This window comes from Haemaphysalis longicornis, unplaced genomic scaffold (assembly GCF_048455015.1).
Source record: "Haemaphysalis longicornis isolate Haplotype H1 unplaced genomic scaffold, Haemaphysalis longicornis Haplotype H1 scaffold_2, whole genome shotgun sequence".
In the NCBI taxonomy this organism is placed as follows: Eukaryota; Metazoa; Arthropoda; class Arachnida; order Ixodida; family Ixodidae; genus Haemaphysalis; species Haemaphysalis longicornis.
Window position 1 is genome coordinate 179,811,110 of NW_027526295.1, and position 19,975 is coordinate 179,831,084.

Below are 19,975 nucleotides of genomic sequence, written 5' to 3' on the forward strand. Positions count from 1 at the left end.
CTATCAATTTGTGGAGAAACGGTGATAGCCTAGAAAGAGAAATTTCAATGATGCCGCAAATTTACGCAATTACACCGCTACGGCGTGTGAAAAAACGTTTTACGGAGCAACGCCAAATGCCATCATCATCATCATACTGCCTAAGCCGACGGCAGGGCAAAGACCTCTCCGATAGATATCCAGTTATCCTGGTATTGTGCTAACTGCGACCAATTTATCCCCGCAAACTTCTTGATCTCATCTGCCCATCTAACTTTCCGCCGCCCCCTGCCACGCTTGCCTTCTCTAGGGATCCACTCTGTTACCCTTAATGATCAATGGTTATCTTGCCTTCGCATTACATGCCCTGACCACGTCAGTTTCTTCTTCTTAATTTCGACTAATATGTCCTTAACACACGTTTGTTCCCTGACCCACTCCGTTATCTTCTTTTCCCTTAATGTTACACCTATCATCTTCCGTTCCATTGCTCGCTGTGTCGTCTCCAATTTAAGTTGAATCCTTTTAGTGAGCCTCCAAGTTTCTGCCCCGTAGGCGAGTACCGGTAATATGCAGCTGTCATACACTTTCCTCTTCAAGGACAATGGTAGGCTACCATTAATTATCTGAGAATGCCTGCAGGATGCGCTCCACCCCATTCTTACCCTTCTAATTATCTCTGCCTCATGATTGTGAGGGGGGGTCACTACGCCAAATGTACCTGGTTGCATAACGTTCCCCAGTACTGCACTAATTAAGGGGCTTGATCGATTCTCTCCGTTGCATCACTTGTTACCCAGCCGGAATTCGCGGAACTGCAACAATCTTGTTTTCTCATTTGTCAATACACTTCCATCCTTTAGCAAAAAAGCGGCCCTTCTGGTGCTTCGTTTGCATCTTCCGGTTCCCTATCCCATTGTTCGCCTGGAAAACAATAGTCTCAGTCGCAGAAGGGCACTTCCGCTGCGGTCTTTTATGGCCTGTAACTTGCAACGCCACGTCCGGGCCACCCGTCGGGCACGTGACGCAACAGATACTATAGGAACACGTTCGCGTGTCCCATTGCGACGAAGCTGGTTATCGATCCCTCTCTCCTGAAGTCAGCATCCGGGTTCGAGTGCAGCATCAGCTGGGGCGCATGTTTTGGCGATGCCGTAACGCAGTATACAAGGTTACAACTACCATCGTACAAAGATGACACCCGCATTAGCTGTTGACGAAAATATGCAGCTAATGCGGACTAAAAAGCGGACTAAGATGCGGACTGGTGCGGACCAATGCAGCTAAAAAATAAAATTGCACATTTGCCCGCACCTTGTAAGAAGTGTGGATGCGAACCTCGTTTCGGTAATACCGAGGTGCTCTTGGAGCACAGAAATAAGAAGGTTCGGGAGATGGTAGAAGCCTATGTTAACCTTTATCAGGATGACTGCGTAAGCCATACCTCAATTACGCTTCACGAAAAGGAAGCCAAAATAGTCGGCCACATGCTTGAGTGAGCTGCCAGCCCTTCTGCACGTGCTTTTCTTGTTATCTGTTTTGTGTTTTTTTTAGCGCGTTATCGTATGCTGTGCCTCATCAGTCCTCTCTGGTCCCTCTGCGTTTGCGCGCACTTGCCTGTATATATCTCTTGGGCAACTAATAAACACTAGTTGCGAGTCAGGGCTTGTGTCGCGCCTCCCTCTGTCGGTCGTCCCGTTCTTTTGCGCGCTGTGTTGTTTTTCCCACAACGAAAGTGTAACAGAAGAACGACCGCAGAGCAATATGCGGTGTAAATAATCAGTAAACAGAGGCAAGAGATGTTAACGCTAGATAGTTGATCATCGAATATTTTTGTTTGTTTGTTTGAGGATCCCGAAACTCAGCAGGTATGAGCTGTCTCTGCTTCTTGCTGCTTTCCACTTCTACCGCAGGGTCCACTATTTCCGTACCTTCTGCCGATTGGCTGCCCTGCATGCATTGACGACACCGCAAGCGTAGGGGGCGTCATAGCCGGAAGTTAAACCTTTTGCACGATTCACGGTTGAGGCGCTTCGACTGAAATTTCACTTACGCATCTGACGTCACATCTGTCGCTAAAAATTCACATTAGTAACCTAGCCAAATACCGGGCACTTTTTGAAACAGTGACCTTGAAGCGCCTTTGTAACTCCATTAAGGGGGGCACTTTACTTTTGCGACCCTGCGGCGTGACGTGATGACTGGGTGTACGCCGATTACGGGAACACTGATGGCTACATATGGGTTACATCATTGTTTTGCCGACTGAACTTTGTAGGTTTTGCTTTAGCGTTAGCCTTCGCCATTATGCTGACTTTACCCTATAGCGCCCTATAATTTTGGTTTTGCCGCAAAGCGGTTTATATGACAAGCGGACGCAGCCATGAAAAACCGCCCAAAACCATCCTGGACGCACTCGATTATGAGATACATTTAAAAAGAAAGCAGAGTTCCAGTAACACGAAACTCCGGCAAAAATTTATCCCGCAGAAGGTAGCAAAGGCTGCATCACGGGTGTTTCCTCTTAGTTGCTTTCCAGTATTCTTAAGCAACACCGCCACAACAGTGTAGTGAAACTTTAGAAAAGAATGCCAAAGTGAGGCGCTGCCTTTGCCAGAAAAACGAAGCTACAGGAGGCTCCTTGACTGTACGTCCATAGCATTGCGTTCACTCGAGAAAACAATGCAAAATACGCCCACATATGTTCAGAGGCGGACAAGCGCAGCCGCTCTCACTGTCTGTCTGCGTCATTCGTGCTGTTACAGTGAATGGTACCTAGTTGGCGCAAACGACTCTTGTCGCAACTAAATCTTGACAGCTTTATGCCCTCCTTGGGATGCTTTATTAAAAAACCGTAAGCGTCTGCTTCGCCGTATAGCACACAATCGATCGATCAGAGTGATCGAAGGAGCGAAGTCAGGGGATGGCGATTTTAGCCCAGACCTTCACTGTCGCGTTACGCAAGGGAGCCTAGAAATTGAATGGCTGGTATTTTTTTTTTTTTCCACGGTGGCAACTGCGTTCATGACTTATTAGCATCAAGCTCCCATGATTGGCAGAATCTCCTCTTTTTACCACTCTTATTGCCGTTCGGTAGTGGTGTAGCCTGCTGGCTTTTGGTGCTCTTTCTTACCCCCTTCTTTTTTACTTCTCACGTGCCGGCCGGTTTTCACAAGTAGTTACAAACCGACTTTGTTATTGCGGAAGGCCGCAAATGTGTGTGGTGTCTTTTCTTTTTTTCTTGAAAAAAAAAACTAAGCATATAAAGCTTCTTGCAAATACATCATCTCTTATTGGGCATTGTTCGCTTACTCGTTACACTAACGCCTTTCACATTTGGTCTGCCAGCTCAGCCGCCGTCACTTTTCTTCCACTCTGTTTTTTATCCAGTGATTCATTCCCCAATGTCTAAGTATGTAACAACATCCTTATCTTTCACCTTCCGCTCCGTTTCCATCCTGCACCCCCCCCCCCCACACACACACACACAGACAGACATATTCGTCAGTTTCGACTTGTCTCTGCTTTGTCCATCAAACAGAGGTCATCTTGTGGGAGCCAGAAATAAAATACACTGTACTGCTGTTATTTGATTTTGCAAGAAAGTAGAGCGTTACACAAAAAAGTGCAAAGACACCGAGTAAAAAAAAAGAACAAGCAAGTCCTTTAATCATTTCGAGCGAGTGTTGTTGTTGTTGCATTCTTCTGGGTCACTTTATCTTGTCTGTCACGCTGCGTCTAATTATAGTACACCCCTGGGAGTAACTTGAGGGAGCGATTCGCAACTACCAAAATAAGTTTTTCCGCTGGCCAGTGGCCAAGCACCTACCACCCGTGCAACGGTGATGCTCTTTCCTCTGGTGCGTCGGTTCAGTATACGTACTCAATGGGCATTCCAGGTGGTTCAAAGCTCCCTCCCTTTTTGTTGTTGTTGAAATGTTTCAACGGCAACAACAGCAGCACAAAAAGAGTTTCGGGCCGCTGCAACCAGCGTTCACAAACTTTTGTCCACGACAGTACGTCGCCAAGTGGCCCAAGAGGTCTACGATTTTTCAGCACCTACCGTATTGCTTTACCGTAGTGCAGCGGCTCTCAACCATGAGTGTGCCGGGGACCCGTTTGGGGCCTGAAAAAGTGACGGGGGACTCCGCGATGCACTATATGGATCCGTGTCTTAATGTCAAACACACATTCAATGTGTGCCAAAAGTGGCCAACACACATTCAATGTCCGCCTTTTAAGGCTGACGTCCACGCTTACGCCGCCTCTTGCATGTCTCGTTTTATTGCATATCTGGCGTGTTGTGCAATCAGCTGACGTTAAAAGATTTGCAACGCGGAAAAAAAAAAATTCATGTCATGCAGCGAAGCCACATGTTTGCATTTGCAGAACGGTTTGGCAGAAAGGAGAAATGAATATAGGTGGGCGGAGATTTTTGGGGAAGGCTTCGCGGACCCCTGAAATTCCCTCGAGGACCCCCGTTTTTTTTAGGACCGCTGCTGCCGTAGATTGCGCTGTGCCTATGAGCGTACCCTCAATCTAGATTGCGATCGTGATCACACACATTCGCACAACGCATTGTACACGCGTGTTTTCGCCTATTTTTCTCTATTTCAGACAAGGCCGCGGTTTAAAAGACCTCACAGCGTCCCGAAACTGCACAACGACCGGGCCAGGACGACATACAAGCTTACGTATGTCACGCCCGCCATCGCCTGTCATCCGTCGGGACCGCCGCCAAACTCCAAGGAAGCTGCAGCCTGTAGCTCAGTCACAACAGTCATTATTACGCCATGCTTGTAAACGACACGGGGAGGCTTCAGGCATTCGGAGCAGGTGTACCTACAGTTTTACAGCCGCCGCTATTTTGACGGTCGTCAAGGGACGTCCATAGAGTTTCATAGTAATATATACTGGAGGGAAATCTGGCGCGACTGTCTAGGGGAGGCGCGCGCTTCATTGAGTGTTCCGTCATGTACCGGGCCGGCACTATGGTCCCTAGAAGACCATACCGGCACGTTCCACTTGTCCTTGGCATGGCTCATGAAGAGGCTGAAAAGTTGGCTCTGGCTGCAAAAAAAGCAACAATATTACTGTAGAAAGTTCATGAAATTTGTTTTGTTATTATAAAACTGAACGTCCAAAAGGATTAATTTGTCAGTAATTATGTAGAAGCTTCATGTACGACGAACAAGAAAAAAAGTTACCCTTTTTTGTTGATTTTGGTTAGGAGACAAAAAAAGAAGCCGTATGGCTAGCTAAGCCAAGTAGGCGAGGAATGAAGGAAGGGATAAAAGTAAAGGAAAGGCAGGAATGTCAACCAGGCTGTGGCCTAGTTTGCTATCCTACACGTGCGGAAGGAGAGGAACGTCGCTAGTGGCAATGGCGCCGCTCATAGCGGCCCGCGACTGCAGCGACAGATTTTCGTCTAGTATATATTAGTATGAAACTCTATGGGGACGCCGTCGATAAAATGCCAACAATTTTGCTACCATTGCTGTTTTCACGGTAATCGTTGCCGTCACCAGCGCTTCCGCTTCTTTGTGATGTGCCACGCTTCGAAGTAAGCCTGTACATAATAACATATAACTACGAAGCTTTCAATCACGTCAATACAGACATGACCTCTCTCTCAGTTGTGCGCGTTCACACAGCTCAGCTCATCTCCGAACTCTTTAATTAATATTATCATTTAATATAAATCGCTCGGCTTGGATAGTAGCTCAGAAGTAGTGTGAAGAATACCAGCCGCATTTTCATATAACGAATTTTCATATGACGTACTGTTCGCACGAAATGTGAGTGGGGTAGTCTACTAGATCCAAAAAGGCAGCATGTTATTGCGACGCTGGGCTCGTTTCTTCCTCCACAATAAGTGATATCGCATTGTCTCTATAAGTCGGCGCAAAACATAAGCTGTCGTGTGTGCGTGTTCATTTCTTTGAACGAACACTAAAGAGCGTTGTAAACACTGCTTATTAAATCGTACTTCATCAGGGCACCGCTCAGACGGTTAAGTCACGTTTTGAGCTTTACTGTCTGATTCGCGTGTTCTTTTTGTCGAGAGAAAAGCGCATTCAATGTTTCTTTTCTTCTTGCATCATTCCCTTCGACGATTTGCTGGCTTCAACAGTGGCGATACACTCGTCGCAAGTCTGCAATACGGAATTCTTCGAAGGGCGAGCTCCTTTAACATTATGAACGTAACGAGCCGGCGTGCCATAGTAAGCAGGGCATCAACTTCGCCGCATTGCAAACTGCGTCCGCAAGAAACAAAGTCGGCAAGGACGATGAAACGTGTCAACGTGAACATTTTTAAATTGAGGCAGCATAAAAAAAACATTGCGAAACAAAGTGACGTCACTGCGGAGTTTGCGAGGTGGCCGCGAAGGTTGTTTGGGGTTTCCTCTTCCTCCAAGCTGTAAAAAATGAGAGAGGGGGTGGCGTATGTTTTTGCTGAGCAGAGGCCAGAGGAGCAAAGTGTTAAATGAGTTTAACTAAACAATGCAGCAACTAGGAAATTTTCAATAACTTGAATTCAGCGCCCCTTCATGTGTAGAGCTTAAATATTGCTACAACGGTTTAAATGCCCTTCGCGATTTCGCGATCATCTTTGATAACATGGCTGCTATTTTTATGGTTTTCGTATTTTACTGTAGGTATTTGCATTGCGTATACGCCAGGGATGTTCGGTTCACAATAGCCTCTCCCAGCACCCGGAAGTATGGCTTCACAGCCAGTCTTTACCTTCATCCCGATGATGACACTCGTGTCATAAAACGAGAGGCATCAAATCACTGTTAAACTTGCGCACTTTTTCCGGAGAACACGGTATGTAAGTTATGTAACTACATGCAAGATTGCGCGCACTCCGTACTAACTCGGCAATACCGTCAGTTTAAGAACGCTGTGCGGTAAAACTTGTTCGGGAATGTTCGCCGTTCTGAGATGAAGCAAGCGACGCGACTTTCTGCTTGTGCTTGAAAGGCGGATATTAGCCCTTGGGGCTTCAGACAGCGGAAAATCTGGCTTCCTCGACCCCATTCTTAATGTTAAGGAAAGGGCCCGAGCTCTCGTGTTTCTCAAATACGCCGCTTCATAATGGCCGGGAACGCACTATTAAGACCTAACGGCGTGCACCAAAGGTACACAGAGCTCCATAAGCAGCATTTTGCTTGGGTGGTCGCGCGAACTGATAATTACCGTCGCGGGAGCTTACTCAGACTATCCTGGTATTTCTTGATGGTCGCATAACGACGGGTAATTGCCAGGAAGTAGATTTTCCACGAGTCATATCTCGGCGCATCATACCGCAGTTTCCGCAAGCTTTTTGCGTACAGAAAAACAAAATACATGCGAGACCATGACCTTGGCCTTGCTTTATTTTTGTCGGAACCCGTGCGTCAAGCAAGAAAAATAAAGTTTGCGTCCTTACAGCTTTATTTAGGTTGCTATGCATGGAATAAATATGGTAAACATGTTTACATCAAACTTGGAGCGGGTGCTGCAGCTACACACTTGCAATGGAAGTCTGCTGAAGTTGCCTGCAAAGGTATACAGGTTGAGCAGCGGGATATCAGAAGAAGCGGGTTCAGAAACAGACAGACGCATTTCAGTCTATTTTAGGGAGTCCTGGTGTGAACAATGCGCGTGTACAGTACTTATCAATGTCTTAGCGCCCATACTGCCATTGAATAGTAATAAAATGCGTTTCGAGAGTCACACGATACATATAAACAAAGTTGAGTTTTGCATTTTTCTTTTCATATATTTAGTTGCAGGGATCGATGTCGCAATAAAGTTCTTTTACCACCATCTGGCGCTGTCTCTGTGTCTGTTCCTGGTGGCGCAAAAAGTTCTATTGTTGTGACGTATACGTCGTGATAACAACAGCCCCCTACGTAATATACACTAGAACTGGTTAACTTTGAACCCGTTATTAAATGCAGACTTTTCCAACATGGTCGATAGTGCGCGAGTACAAACATGTTCCCCGCAAAACAAAACTAACGGGAATAACCTAGCAAATTATCAGATGATTTTTTTTAATTAGACATTCACTACCCGAAGACTTCAACACTTCATATACCCCGCTTATGCAACCAGATGAGCTCAACTACTTCACTTTCCACCGCATCGCCACCGAAATTCAAAAATGCCTGGATGAAACATACGGCTATGTCATTAGCATCTGACAACTGCCTCAGCACGTCCGTACGCCATGACGTGCCCATAATTTAGTCCCGACGTGCCTTATTTTGCCGGCCATGGTGCCGAACTAGCTTAGCTGAGGCAATTCAGTGGCGCTAGACACGGGGCTGGCGGGTTCAATTTCTCGCCGCAGACGCCGTATTTCAGGCTAAACGTGAAGCGTATACATCGATGTCGCTCCTCGAAATGCGTGTGGTTTAGATACAGGTGCATCTACCCACCATATATACACATGTGTGTGTGGGAGTCAGGAGAGAATACCCGCAAGAAGTGCTTCAGAAACAAAGTTCAAAATGCTCAGTCGTAGGTTCATTACAGGAATCAAAATAAATCGAAAGTTGTGTTCAACACACATGCAGCGGGTCTCCTAGCGTCCTTCTGGAATGGCTCCCCTTCCACCAGGGTAGAGAGTGGAACGAAAGGGCTTGTTCTCTGGCTCGCGACACCTCAACGAGGCGGAGATGAAGCCGGAGCCGGCGATTTCGAGCTCAGCGAGGCGGAGATTTCCCTGCCTGGGGAATTATAACCGACGGGGTGAGCGCGCCAATCATCGCAGATACAGGCGCCTGAAACTGAAAGAACCCTGCCATTCCCGCTGCCTTATCAACGCCCGTGCTTTCCGCATCTCAGACACCGTCTGGCCACCTGCACCCGTCAAGCCCAAGCTAACTCTGCCACGCGCCCTGTCCCACCACCGAATATTTAACCGCTTGGGCCTCCCCTGCTGTCAGGTATGTGGTGGTTACCTCAACATGCAGGACCAACATAATATTGGTCCTATACTACCCAGTCGCCGACACTACCTCTCCTCCGACACTCTTTACCTTAACGACACCGATTCCCGTGACACCTAGGTCACTCCGCCTGTAAATCGCCCTCCGACGATATGGCTCCAACTGGTGGAACACACAGATTTTGTGTTGGACAGACAACCACCTTCATCGTCGCCTGCCACGGCCGAACCTTTATGCCCCATTGCCCGAACTCCGCCGACGCCACCTAATGAACAAAAATTTCCACAATTCAAACGCGAATCGTTTAAAAAAGTTATATTTCTATTTCTCATCCTACACGAAAATATTCATCATCATCATCTTCATCATCATCGGCATCATCAGCCTGTTTGTGCCCACTGAAGGACGAAGGCCCCTCCCAAAGATACAAAATATCCCAAAAATATTAGAAGATACTATTTTAGGCAAGTGGGGAGTACTAATCCAAACCACGACAAAGAGACATAGTGTACAATTACCATGGGATGGTGCGCACTCAGCAAGCACTGCCTGGAAATGAACTGCAGGCCAGCACTCTCCATAAAGATAACTGTCGACACTGAAAAAACTAGTGCGTACTTCTGATGATTAATTTCTACGTAGAAACTTCGGTACTTACAAATTCACTTGAAAGAGAACTGCGGTCACCCAACGAGACATGAAACAGGGGATGATAACGGTAACTTACGCTTATGGTCAGGAAGAGACCGCCATGGGTGAGTTCGATTGAAAAAAAAATTAAGAGTATGGAGTTTATCTGCCGGACCGGGTATGTAGTGCGGAGAACAGACCACCGGAGGGCCACTAAGGCAATAGAATGGCTACCGCGAGACGGGAACACCTGATGAACAGCAAGGTAAGAATACTCGAGAGCAAATAACTGATCACGACAGCACAGGATAGGAGCGGCTAGAAGCTTGTGTGGAAAAAGTTTTTGTACATTCCTGTGTTTCTTGTCACAGTACACCTGTCATTTCTCAGGTACTAAGGAGCAAATCGTATTAATGGTGTGTCAAAATTGATGAGCAGAAGCAAGTTTGCTGGTGTCTGTGCCTACAACATGAAAAAGATTGCAGAATCATTAAAAGATGCCGTTTTTGCAGGTAGGGGGAGCAGGACTAGGGGGGAGGGAAGCATTATTTGCGAGGGAGTCCGTATTTTGTGGGTGATTAATTACAGAGAAATATTTGAGTAACTTTTACGCCCTGATTTTAGGGCTTGTGGTTAAATTAGAACAATAAAATCAGATAGTGCAAAAAGTAATCAACTCTATAAATATTCTAAATCTGGTTTCTAATTAGATTCACGCCTCGCCAAAGTTGGCCGCCCAATATTGCACGTGCACCGCGTAATTTCGCCCTCTTACCTGCTGTTGCAGAATATGACGTGAAGCCTTGTATTTTAGGGCGAGCTATACATACTACAGGCTAGGTTGTCGAACCACAGCGAACGCTGGCGGGGTGCGTCCAGGAAAGCATTACAGCAAGACCCACTTTAAAGCGAAAGATATCCGCTGAGTTGGTGAAGATTATGACGCTAACATCGTACAGTCGTGCACAAATGAAACGCGAACACGGAAATATTAATCAGAACACACACAATTGGAAGAAAAAAAACGGGCCATCTCCACTAACGTGAAACCTAGGGAGGGGCGCAGCGTGCAGTGTATAGGTGTATTCTTGGCGCCTTGGCGCTTTTGCCCAATGAGATGAAACCGTTTGGGGATAGAGGTATAGAGCTTTGCTGTAAAAGTTTGGCGTCTTTGAAGCCCGAAGCGTTCTAGCGCGAAGCGTTGGAAAACGAGTGTCCCGGTGTGTTCTTTTAGTACGCGTTACATTCTAGCCCGAGGTGTTGGAAAACGAATGTCCCGGTGTTTTAGCACCCATACCACATGAAACGACGACGACGACCGGAGACGCCGACAGCCCGAGCACCAAAGGGGCTTCGCCCCTAAAATACTGTTTGTGTAGATGAAATAATGGCTCCCTATTGGCATATTTGAAAAGCCAGATTTCCCAACTCTGTTACAGTATACAGGGTGTTTCAGTGAACACTTTCAAAAATTTCTGAAGGTAGGCTTTTCAAGAAAAATAGGGATTCCCTTTTAGCAACAAGCTATCAGGTTCGGCGGACGTCAGCAGTTATGAGAAACTTGCGAATTACATAGTTAATTAACTAAAACTGTCTAATGAACTTTAAAATTACGAAGTTTGGCGGTTATTGCCAATGGCGAGTTTGTAGCCACGGAAACAACTATAACCGATCAGTTTTTAAAGTAAAAGAAAATACACTCTGTAGAGCCCTGCAGCCCGCGAAAATCACGTGTTTTTCTCCCATGAAACCGAAACGCAGCGCACATGGTGCGCCAGAAGTCTAGTGCATACGCAACCTCCGCTGATGACGTGTTGCAGTGACTAGAAGGCTCTGGTGATTCCCCACGCTAGGGAATCAGCTGACATCAACGCCATCGCCTCCTGTATTTTTTTCAATGATCAACGCTCACCTTACAACACGGCTAGCGTTATCTTTTCTTTCGTTGGTAGGAGCAAGAAAGAGGCTAGCCATTGCACACAACACGGCCGCCCGTTTCGGGAGCCCTAGTAGGCGTTGGTTACAGTTTTGCTTTTTTTTTTTTATTGTCTCGACCACATCTGACGTGGCTACCAGACGTGCAAGATGTGAAACGTCACAATCTGTTCATTTTTTTCGTTATGTGTATCTGCGGTTCGTTTATAATCGCTGCGTGTTAGAAAGTGCATCAGACAAAGGAAAGGTTTGTTTGCTGGGCGAGGAGGACTTTCGCGGCTGTGGCTGCATGCTGAGGCTTCCTAGCTAGGGAAAATTGAACTTACATTTCGAATTGGTCGCAACATTCATTGAAACACGTCACCAGCCGACGTTGCATTCGCTCATGACTTCCAGCGCTCCTCGAGCACCGAGTTTCGTTTTTGAGCGAAAAACAACGGCAGGTTTCCTCGCACTACAGGGCTTTAAACACCGACTTTTTCGTTGTTGTAAAAACTGATATGAAGTCGTCTTCTCCGGGGCTACAAAATCACCATTGACAATAACCACGAAACTCTGCTAATTAAGAAGTTCGTTAGTAGAGTTTAATTACCCACCTAACTAATGTGCACACCCTTGATACTATCTGGCGTCCGCCGCAGCTAGCAATCTCCTTCTGAAGAGGGTTTCTTTTTTTCTTGAAGAGCCTATTTTTAAGAATTTTTGAACGTGTTCCCTGAAACACCCTGTATAATATAATACACTCGTCAATTTGGCCTGCATGGAAAGGAATCATGCTATTTGTGTGTTCTAGTTCATATTTTTGTGATCGCGTTTTATTTGTTCATGATTGTACATGTCGCCATTTGTGCTTCGGTGACCTGTATGTCATGTCCGTCACGGGCCCAAGCAGCAGAAACTGCCAAGCCCAGGCATCGCAAATCATCAGTGGCCAATGTGTCCGAGCTTGGCAATACCTAGGCGGCCATTATTGGCTGGTGCTTGGGAAACGTGACAAGCCAACAATTGACCAAGCTCTGGAAGGCCAATATTGGACAACGCTTGGCAAAGTATGTTGCCATGATAATACCTATGGGTGGACGCCACGCTATTTTCATGCACATTTTTGGCTTTGTGGCCAGTCCTTATGGCCAATGCCTATTTTATGAGTTGCCTCGCTGTCCGATTTCTGCTTTATACATGCCATTATACAGAAAATTATTTAACGAGTGCGCATTAATTATTTATTTATTGTGCACTCGTTAAATAATTTTCTGTACAATGGCATGTATAACACAGAAATCGGACGACTAGGCACAGTAAACAAACTGCATCAACTTCGCGAAGCAATTGGTCTACGTGGAGTTACACTGGAGGCCCTGTCAAGGCCACTGCAAGGACGCCCCAAAGTCACTGTTTTGATAAGTTTCCTCTCTGAGTAAAGACAGTCTGATGGACATCTTTGATGACCGATGTGAAAACACAACCGAGATAGATGGCACAGGAAGGTACGTCGCCGTTTGTAACGTAAACGGTATTGACATCCCCGTAATTGATGACAACTCTTTCTGCGATGTCATCATGAGTGAAGTCAGTGCAGCGCAGTGAAGCAGCTGAACTAGTCGATGTTGAATTAAGAAGCTGAACTAGTCGATGCTACTGCCGGAGGCAACGTACTCTGTACTTTGCCGGAGGCAAAGTACACAGAAGACACTGCTGACAACGGCCAAGCATTTAATCAACGGGTATGTGTCGATGTATTTAACTAAACTGGTATAGTGCTTGGCAACATTTGTTGGTTATTTTTAGATAGGTTGGTGATCATTTCTGCCCACCTCTTTTTTCTCAATATAAACATGTAGCCTGAACGCGAGTGCAAAAATTATCTGAATATTTTTCCATAGTTAATCATATCAAAGTGTAGCTCCCTTGAAGGAGTGAGGACTGGTAGTGATTTCCGATTGGCGCTGTTGCGTATAGTACGTGCACAAACAGCATCGGTACAATTGTCGTAGCTTTACTTGAAAGCTTAGTCGTGGCTTTAAATAGATAACCTTGAATTTACGCGTAAGCATGTGTATGTGAAAGTGTACCCCATCACACGCGCTCATTTTCAGCGTAATTACGATTCCGGTAAAAGAAAGATTAATATTAGCACGCGTGCCTGCAGCAGCAGTGCTGGGCGACGAGATTGAAAAAAAAAAAAAAAAACGGTGCGAATGATACGAGTCACAGAAATATGCGTCCTATCTCTCAATACGACACGTCTTGTTATGGCTTACGCTAGACGAAACATCAACAGCGAAGCCCAAGAGCGCTCGGGCCAGTATCTAGCAGGCGACATCGCACGCATCTGTAGCAGACGACGCTGCATCGGTGGGTCGCATTCAAAGACCAAATGAAACGCAAATGTGCCCTTATGGCCTTTTCCGGCCAATGTGGTACTCACTGTGTTGTTCTTCAAAATACGGCTGGGAGAGTAATAATATAAAACATGTTTCGTGTGTCAGAGTGCGTCGGCAAATGTCTTCGTTCCCGCATCCCGAATACCATGACCCTGACGTGTACTGACGCACCTGTAGCGCCACTAGCGCTGCAACATGCAGCTGACGCCACGTAGTGCTTTGACGGGAAGGCTCACTTGGAACAAAGGAAGCTTGTTTTGGTTCTCCACAGGTGGCGCCAACCTGTCAGCTGAGCCAGACCAACGAGCCCGTTGGTCGTGAAACCTCGCCAGCCTCACAGCCGTATTTCGCGAGAGCGGGCTGCGCTAGAGGCAGAGACTGCACCATCGCCTCGTTTCGGCGAGGCGCGTGCACAGCGCGAAAACGAATTCCGAGCACTCAACACCGCATCCCAAGCAGCATTGGCCGATAGCCAATCATTGGACGCCCCTTGGCTTCCCTTTGGCTTCCGATAACTTGGCCAGACGCCGGCCTGTACGCAAAAGCCATTCGTGGACAACGAGCGCTATACGACCGGCCTTGAGGACAAGCATTGGCCGGCGCGCAAAAAATCACACTGGACAGCCGATAGCTTGGCCAGACGCCGGCCTGTACGCAAAAGCCATTCGTGGACAACGAGCGCTATACGACCGGCCTTGAGGACACGCATTGGCCGGTGCGCAAAAAATCACACTGGACAGCGCGCTCATTCAGACGTAATTTTTGATCATAACATTTTATGAAGAGTAGTAGCCTATATGTGACGCAGGTATTTATGAGTGCCTTTACGCACGTCTTGGCATTTTCTTGTTAGTTGAATGACCACTCAAGTTCACTCAAAATATTACTGAAGTTTGCGTGTTTTTGAATTTGTTTTCACGCGCAGCGCACAACAAAAAAAGTAGTTCCAAATCATTTTCAAGCTTGTGTCAAGTAACACATTTAAATAAAAAGTATTGGCAGGTGTAACTGCCGACAGCCTTGCCTGTTGTTGCATATTGTTGCATGAAGTCTCACTGTAGAGCACTCGTGTGCGTTATTTTGCGTGTGTACATGCGCACCCGGCGCGCAAGCAGCACCACTCGAGGGCAGCACTGCGGTCGTTGCCCGCGGCGGTCCCCCAACGGATAACGACGGTTAGAGCGCCGTGAACAGGCCCCAACGCAGCAAAAAGTAGTTACCTAAAGAGCCACAGCACGGTGCCACGAAACAAAGCGTACTTAAACTAAAGTGCAGCTTATTCAAAATAGCGTGAGAGAGAGTGTTAAACGTTCAGTAGGAATTGGTCATTTGTGTTACCTAACACAACGGTGACCGTCGAACTACTTCAGCGTTGTGCCCTTGCGCGTTCTTTGAACCCGCGGCGGGTCCGGTGGACAGACGCGTTGCACCGACGGCTCCGTCTCTTTTGTGGCATTGAAACTGCGGTAGCACTCCTGTACGTGTCTGTGAGGTGCGTTTTGGTGTCGGTGGCTGTGTGAAGTATACCTGACTGGTGGAATAACATCGTTTGCCTGCTACGGCCGCCGCTGAAAACGTAAGTCACCATTTCATTTTTCTTTTCGCGGTGCGGGAGTGCTCGCGCTAGTTCCCGCCAAACCTTCAGCTGTCGTTTATAACTGGCGCTCGCGAGTGCTGCTTAGTGTTATGTTGTTGGTTCTTGCGAAGAAAAAAGTGGTCCCATACATGTGCTTCCAATTGTGTGACGCCAGTTCTAGCTATCCTTTTTCCGGCTTTGTGTTTTCCGAACAAGCAGCCGTGCTCCCACTGCAGTTTCACGACGTTCAGCATGCGTTGAAGCAAGACTCGTGTGCCGTATAAGAGTTGCGGATGTATTAAGCTGGCTTAGTTAAACTCTAGCTATAAATGAAGCTTTCGTTTGATTATTTTCTTGAGCAATGTAAGGGTATTGTCGAGCGACAAAGTAATTACACTACCTCTGGGATTCTCCGTGGGTTCCGTTCGCGTCTGACGGGGCAGAAGTGAGCGAAGGCACAACAAAATTTCGCGGAACCGCTGGCGTGTCGCTTTGTCTATTGGACTTTTTATATTACTTTGCGCTACTGCAATAAGAGTGAAGCCCATTTTCTGCGAAATTCCGGACTGTTTTCTCAAGAACGAGCAAAGTAACTGCTACCGTAAAACGCAGTATTGAAAAATGAATAGTGCAGTACGTTTTATGTTTCATAGCGAGTGTTAACAAGCTAGAACTTTAGGCTGAATATTTTCACACGGACATGTTGTAAGGCTTGTATAGGTGCTACATTTAGTAAGCAGCGTGAATTTAGCATTATAGTGAACTATTTTTTTTACTTATTACAGGCGCTACGACGCACAGGTGTTTCCCGTGGACAAGTGGCGGATGCAGCAGTGACAAGCTTTCCAAGCTGGGCTATTCTACAATAGTACTGTTCAAAAACATATTGTGGCCTTGGCAGGTCGGCGAATTACCGGGAATGAGGGTCCTGTTTTCATTTACCTGAATGCTTCTGTATTGTAGGCATCTCAAGCAGTTAAACGAATGATAATCGGTTCGCGCTTCATGAGCAGCGCTTTTTAAAATTTTTTCTCGACTGTTATTTGTGTTTGCTTTCATGTTTGTGTTCGTATTCTTGCCACTGTTAAGTCAGATTTCTCCTATATTTGATGTGCATAATAAAAAAGCTACACAGAGAGACCCGGTGTGTTGTGTTGCTCAATTGTTTTTGGCAAGTCACGTATTTATAATTGCTTCGCAAAGTTGATGCAGTTTGCTTATTGTGCCTCGCGGTCCCATTTCTGTTTTATACATGCCATTGTACAGGAAATTATTTAACGAGTGCGCATTAAATAAATAATGCGCACTCGTTTAATAATTTCCTGTATACTGGCATGTATAAAGCAGAAATCGGGCCGCGAGGCAACTCGTAAAATAAGCATTGGTCATAAGGACTGGCCACAAAGCCAAAAATGTGCATGAAAATAGCGTGGGGTCCACCCATTGGCATTATCATGGCAAGGTACTTTGCCAAGCGTTGTCCAACATTGGCCTTCCAGGGCTTGGCCAATTGTTGGCTTGTCACCTTTTCCAAACACCAGCCAATATTGGCGGCCGAGGTATTGCCAAGCTCGGACACATTGGCCACTGATGTTTTGCCATGCTTGGGCTTGGCAATTTCTGCTGCTTGGGATAATACTTCGGCATACGATTTGTCGTGCCATTGAAATACGAAAGAAATAAAATAGGCCTCAAAGCGCTCCCTTCAGGTACGCCAGATGTTACAGGTAAACTGGCCGACCGTTCGCCTCAAGCCTTCTTTGTACTCCAGAACCAGCCATGCAACGGCCCTTATCTGCGCAAAAATGCATAATTGGGGAAACTAGTACATTCAATTGTTATAATAAGGTAAAGTTATATTACTGGTCGAAAGAAAAAAATAGCCTAAATGAAGAGCAGCGATGAATGAATGCTAACGAATTAGTAAACAGTTATCCAAATTTCGTTTTTGTCGCAGGTTGTGTGCACGTTACAACATAATAATGTCAGGTTAAACATTGTTGCACGAAAAAAAAATACCGGTAATGCAGGTACAATAAGTTACAACATGGCGACATATTTTAAAGCTACAACCCAGCTCAAGTTCTCTAATACTGCAAGCGTTACTGCGGTATTTCCATAAGGATTTCGAGATGTGGGTCTTCGTCCATAAGTTCCGAGTATTTCGTGCGGAGTCGTACGACAACCGCTTTTCATTAAACGATGATCGCTCCCCTTTCCCCCTCACCCCCTCCCTCCGTTTGCTCCAGTGAGAAATCAAATAAAATGCCACAGTCATTTAAAAGATCAAATGCCACGGTACGTTATGAGCAGCGGAATCAGCACTTCTCTTTGTTCCGCCCTTACACTCTATTAATATGCAGGATCAGACCCCGTTATCGTGAACGAGGCGTGGACTAAAATTATTACTCCGCATACTGCCCCTCACAGTAATGGAAAGCAGGTTGAAATTCCTCAGTCCATTGCAACGTGTGCTTTATTATGCTACTCCTTCCGTCCATCCCTTTGTGAGTTTGAGCGAATGCCCTTCCCTCCTGATTTCGCCCAACACGCCAGTCAAAAGCTGGAGGAAGCGCCACTTCGACGAGAAACGGCACTATATGGTCTCCCTCCTCATTTCGCACGAAATTAAATGCCACAAACCATATGAGGAACGCCATCAAGCGTGGTCAGTATCTCGCTCCTCATTCTGCTTCTCACGTTAGCGCAACAACGGGATCGGCGTTTTGTAAGAAGCGGAGCTATTATCGCGCGCCGTTTTCTCGCTCTTCGCTAATAACACCGTCGCCCCTCATGACGAGTGGATCCCGCTCTTTTGTGTATACCTATGAGCGGGACTCAATGCGACTGCTTTTAGAGGAGAACTGCGTTTGTCTACTCTCCCACAGAGTGGTGACTATACAGACCGGATTTTAGGCAAATGCCTGTTTTGTTCCTTGCGTTCCTGTCGTTGAGCTGATTGATTGTAGGGTTTAACGCGCCCACGCAACGCAGGAGATGGGGCGCGACGTAGTGGACGGCTCCGAATTAATTTCGACCACCTGGGGATCTTCAACGTGCGCCGAAATCTCGTACACACGGGCGTTTTTGCTTTTCGCCTCCATCAGAAAAGCGGCCGCCGCGGCCGGGAAGATCGAACTAGCGTTCTCGTGCTCAGCAGCACAACGCCTTAGCCACTGAGCCACCGCGGCGGGTGCGGTCCTATCGCGCCTCTTTCATATATGAGCATGAATTAGAGGTTAAGGAAAGCTTTTATGGTGTTTTTATAGTGCCTATAAATGCCTATTTTGACGTTTGTGCCTAAATGGCGAAAAATGTATATAAACGCCCATTTTCAAAGCCTATTTTGAATATCAGGGGCTTTATGAACACTATTTAGCCTCGACTTTCGCTTTCGAGGGCGGTTTGAAATTCTTATTCATGTTACCGAGCGGCTATCATTGACTGTTCGGAACTCTATTGGGTTCAACCTAGTCCTCAAGTTCAATCAACTCCCGGCAAACAACCGTTAGCAGCAGTTGAATGGGTTGAATTTTGAGTCCGAAAATCTGGAGACGGTGGTAGTTTCTGTTGTTTTTTCAATTTTCACAGTGATTCCGTTGCGCGTGCCCGCCAAACACATTTCTTCAAACGTGCAGTCGCATCCTTGTTCCCAGAAGTACACTCAAATCCAACTCTATTTTCAACTCAACGGTTGAGCATCCAACGCGCCTTGGTTAGTACATCACTCTCGTATCAAAGCACCAAAGGCAAAACATTACCGCGCATCAATAAAGTCATTTCCAGTCCAGTCCAGCATCTGCATTTCCTTACGCCCTACAATCAGTTGACGACGGGCTGTAAAAAGCGTCTTCCATTTAAATTTGGTTCGGCTGTTAAGCATTTTTTTAGGACGTCTTACTTGAACAATTCGGATAGTATCAATGTTTATTAGAAAATTGCTAGACTTGTACCCATCGCTAGATTTGTACCAATAGAAGAGCATGTTAATTTTGTGATAAATCGTCGTTTTTTAACCGGTTTATTATTCGTGCCTGTTTTTGTTATGCCCTAATTAACTTGCGCCAGGTTGAAAAACAATCGCGCTTTTTTGACCGCTATTACCGGCTGTGAAGAGTGCTTTTTCATGCCTGTTTCACTATATACGTGGCTCGCGAGCAAGCGACAGGGGCTTTTGAACTCATATGTGAGCAGTGCGTTTGTTCAATTCGGCCTATGGACCGTCATTAGTCCAGCAGCGCAATGGGACAATTGAACGGCTATGTTTAACTGTTGCCGTCTTAGTGCCGTCGTAAAGACAAACATTTTTGGTTTAGTTACCGTAGATACAGGTTGAGCACGTCTTCTTCTGAAATTATTTACATTTGTGTATAAAAATTTATGGAGCTTATATTTACGACGTTGTAGGCCTAAAATGTTGTTTTTCCTGCCTATTTTCGGCGCCTAAATGCGTTTTTTTAATGCCTAAAAATCCGCTCTGTAGTGATGACTGTGCGGCAGTCTGTGCCATGTAGAGTTCCTGTATA

General features: G+C 46.3%; 1 protein-coding gene and 1 long non-coding RNA gene across 2 annotated transcripts in view; both read left to right on the forward strand.

The window, feature by feature from the left end:
• The window catches only part of LOC144169576 (aquaporin-7-like), an 87,430-nt gene extending 79,632 nt beyond the window's left edge, over positions 1 to 7,798 (forward strand). The window contains exon 7 of the mRNA XM_077698812.1: positions 4,597 to 7,798. Within this exon, the coding sequence (XP_077554938.1) occupies positions 4,597 to 4,613 (17 nt within the window). The 3' untranslated portion in view covers positions 4,614 to 7,798. The remainder of the gene's footprint in view (positions 1 to 4,596) is intronic.
• A 6,528-nt stretch (positions 7,799 to 14,326) lies between these two features.
• On the forward strand, positions 14,327 to 16,589 carry LOC144167541 (uncharacterized). Its single transcript, XR_013322029.1, has 2 exons — positions 14,327 to 15,449; positions 16,235 to 16,589. It is a non-coding gene; the product is annotated as an uncharacterized LOC144167541 (long non-coding RNA).
• Positions 16,590 to 19,975: the final 3,386 nt, after the last annotated feature.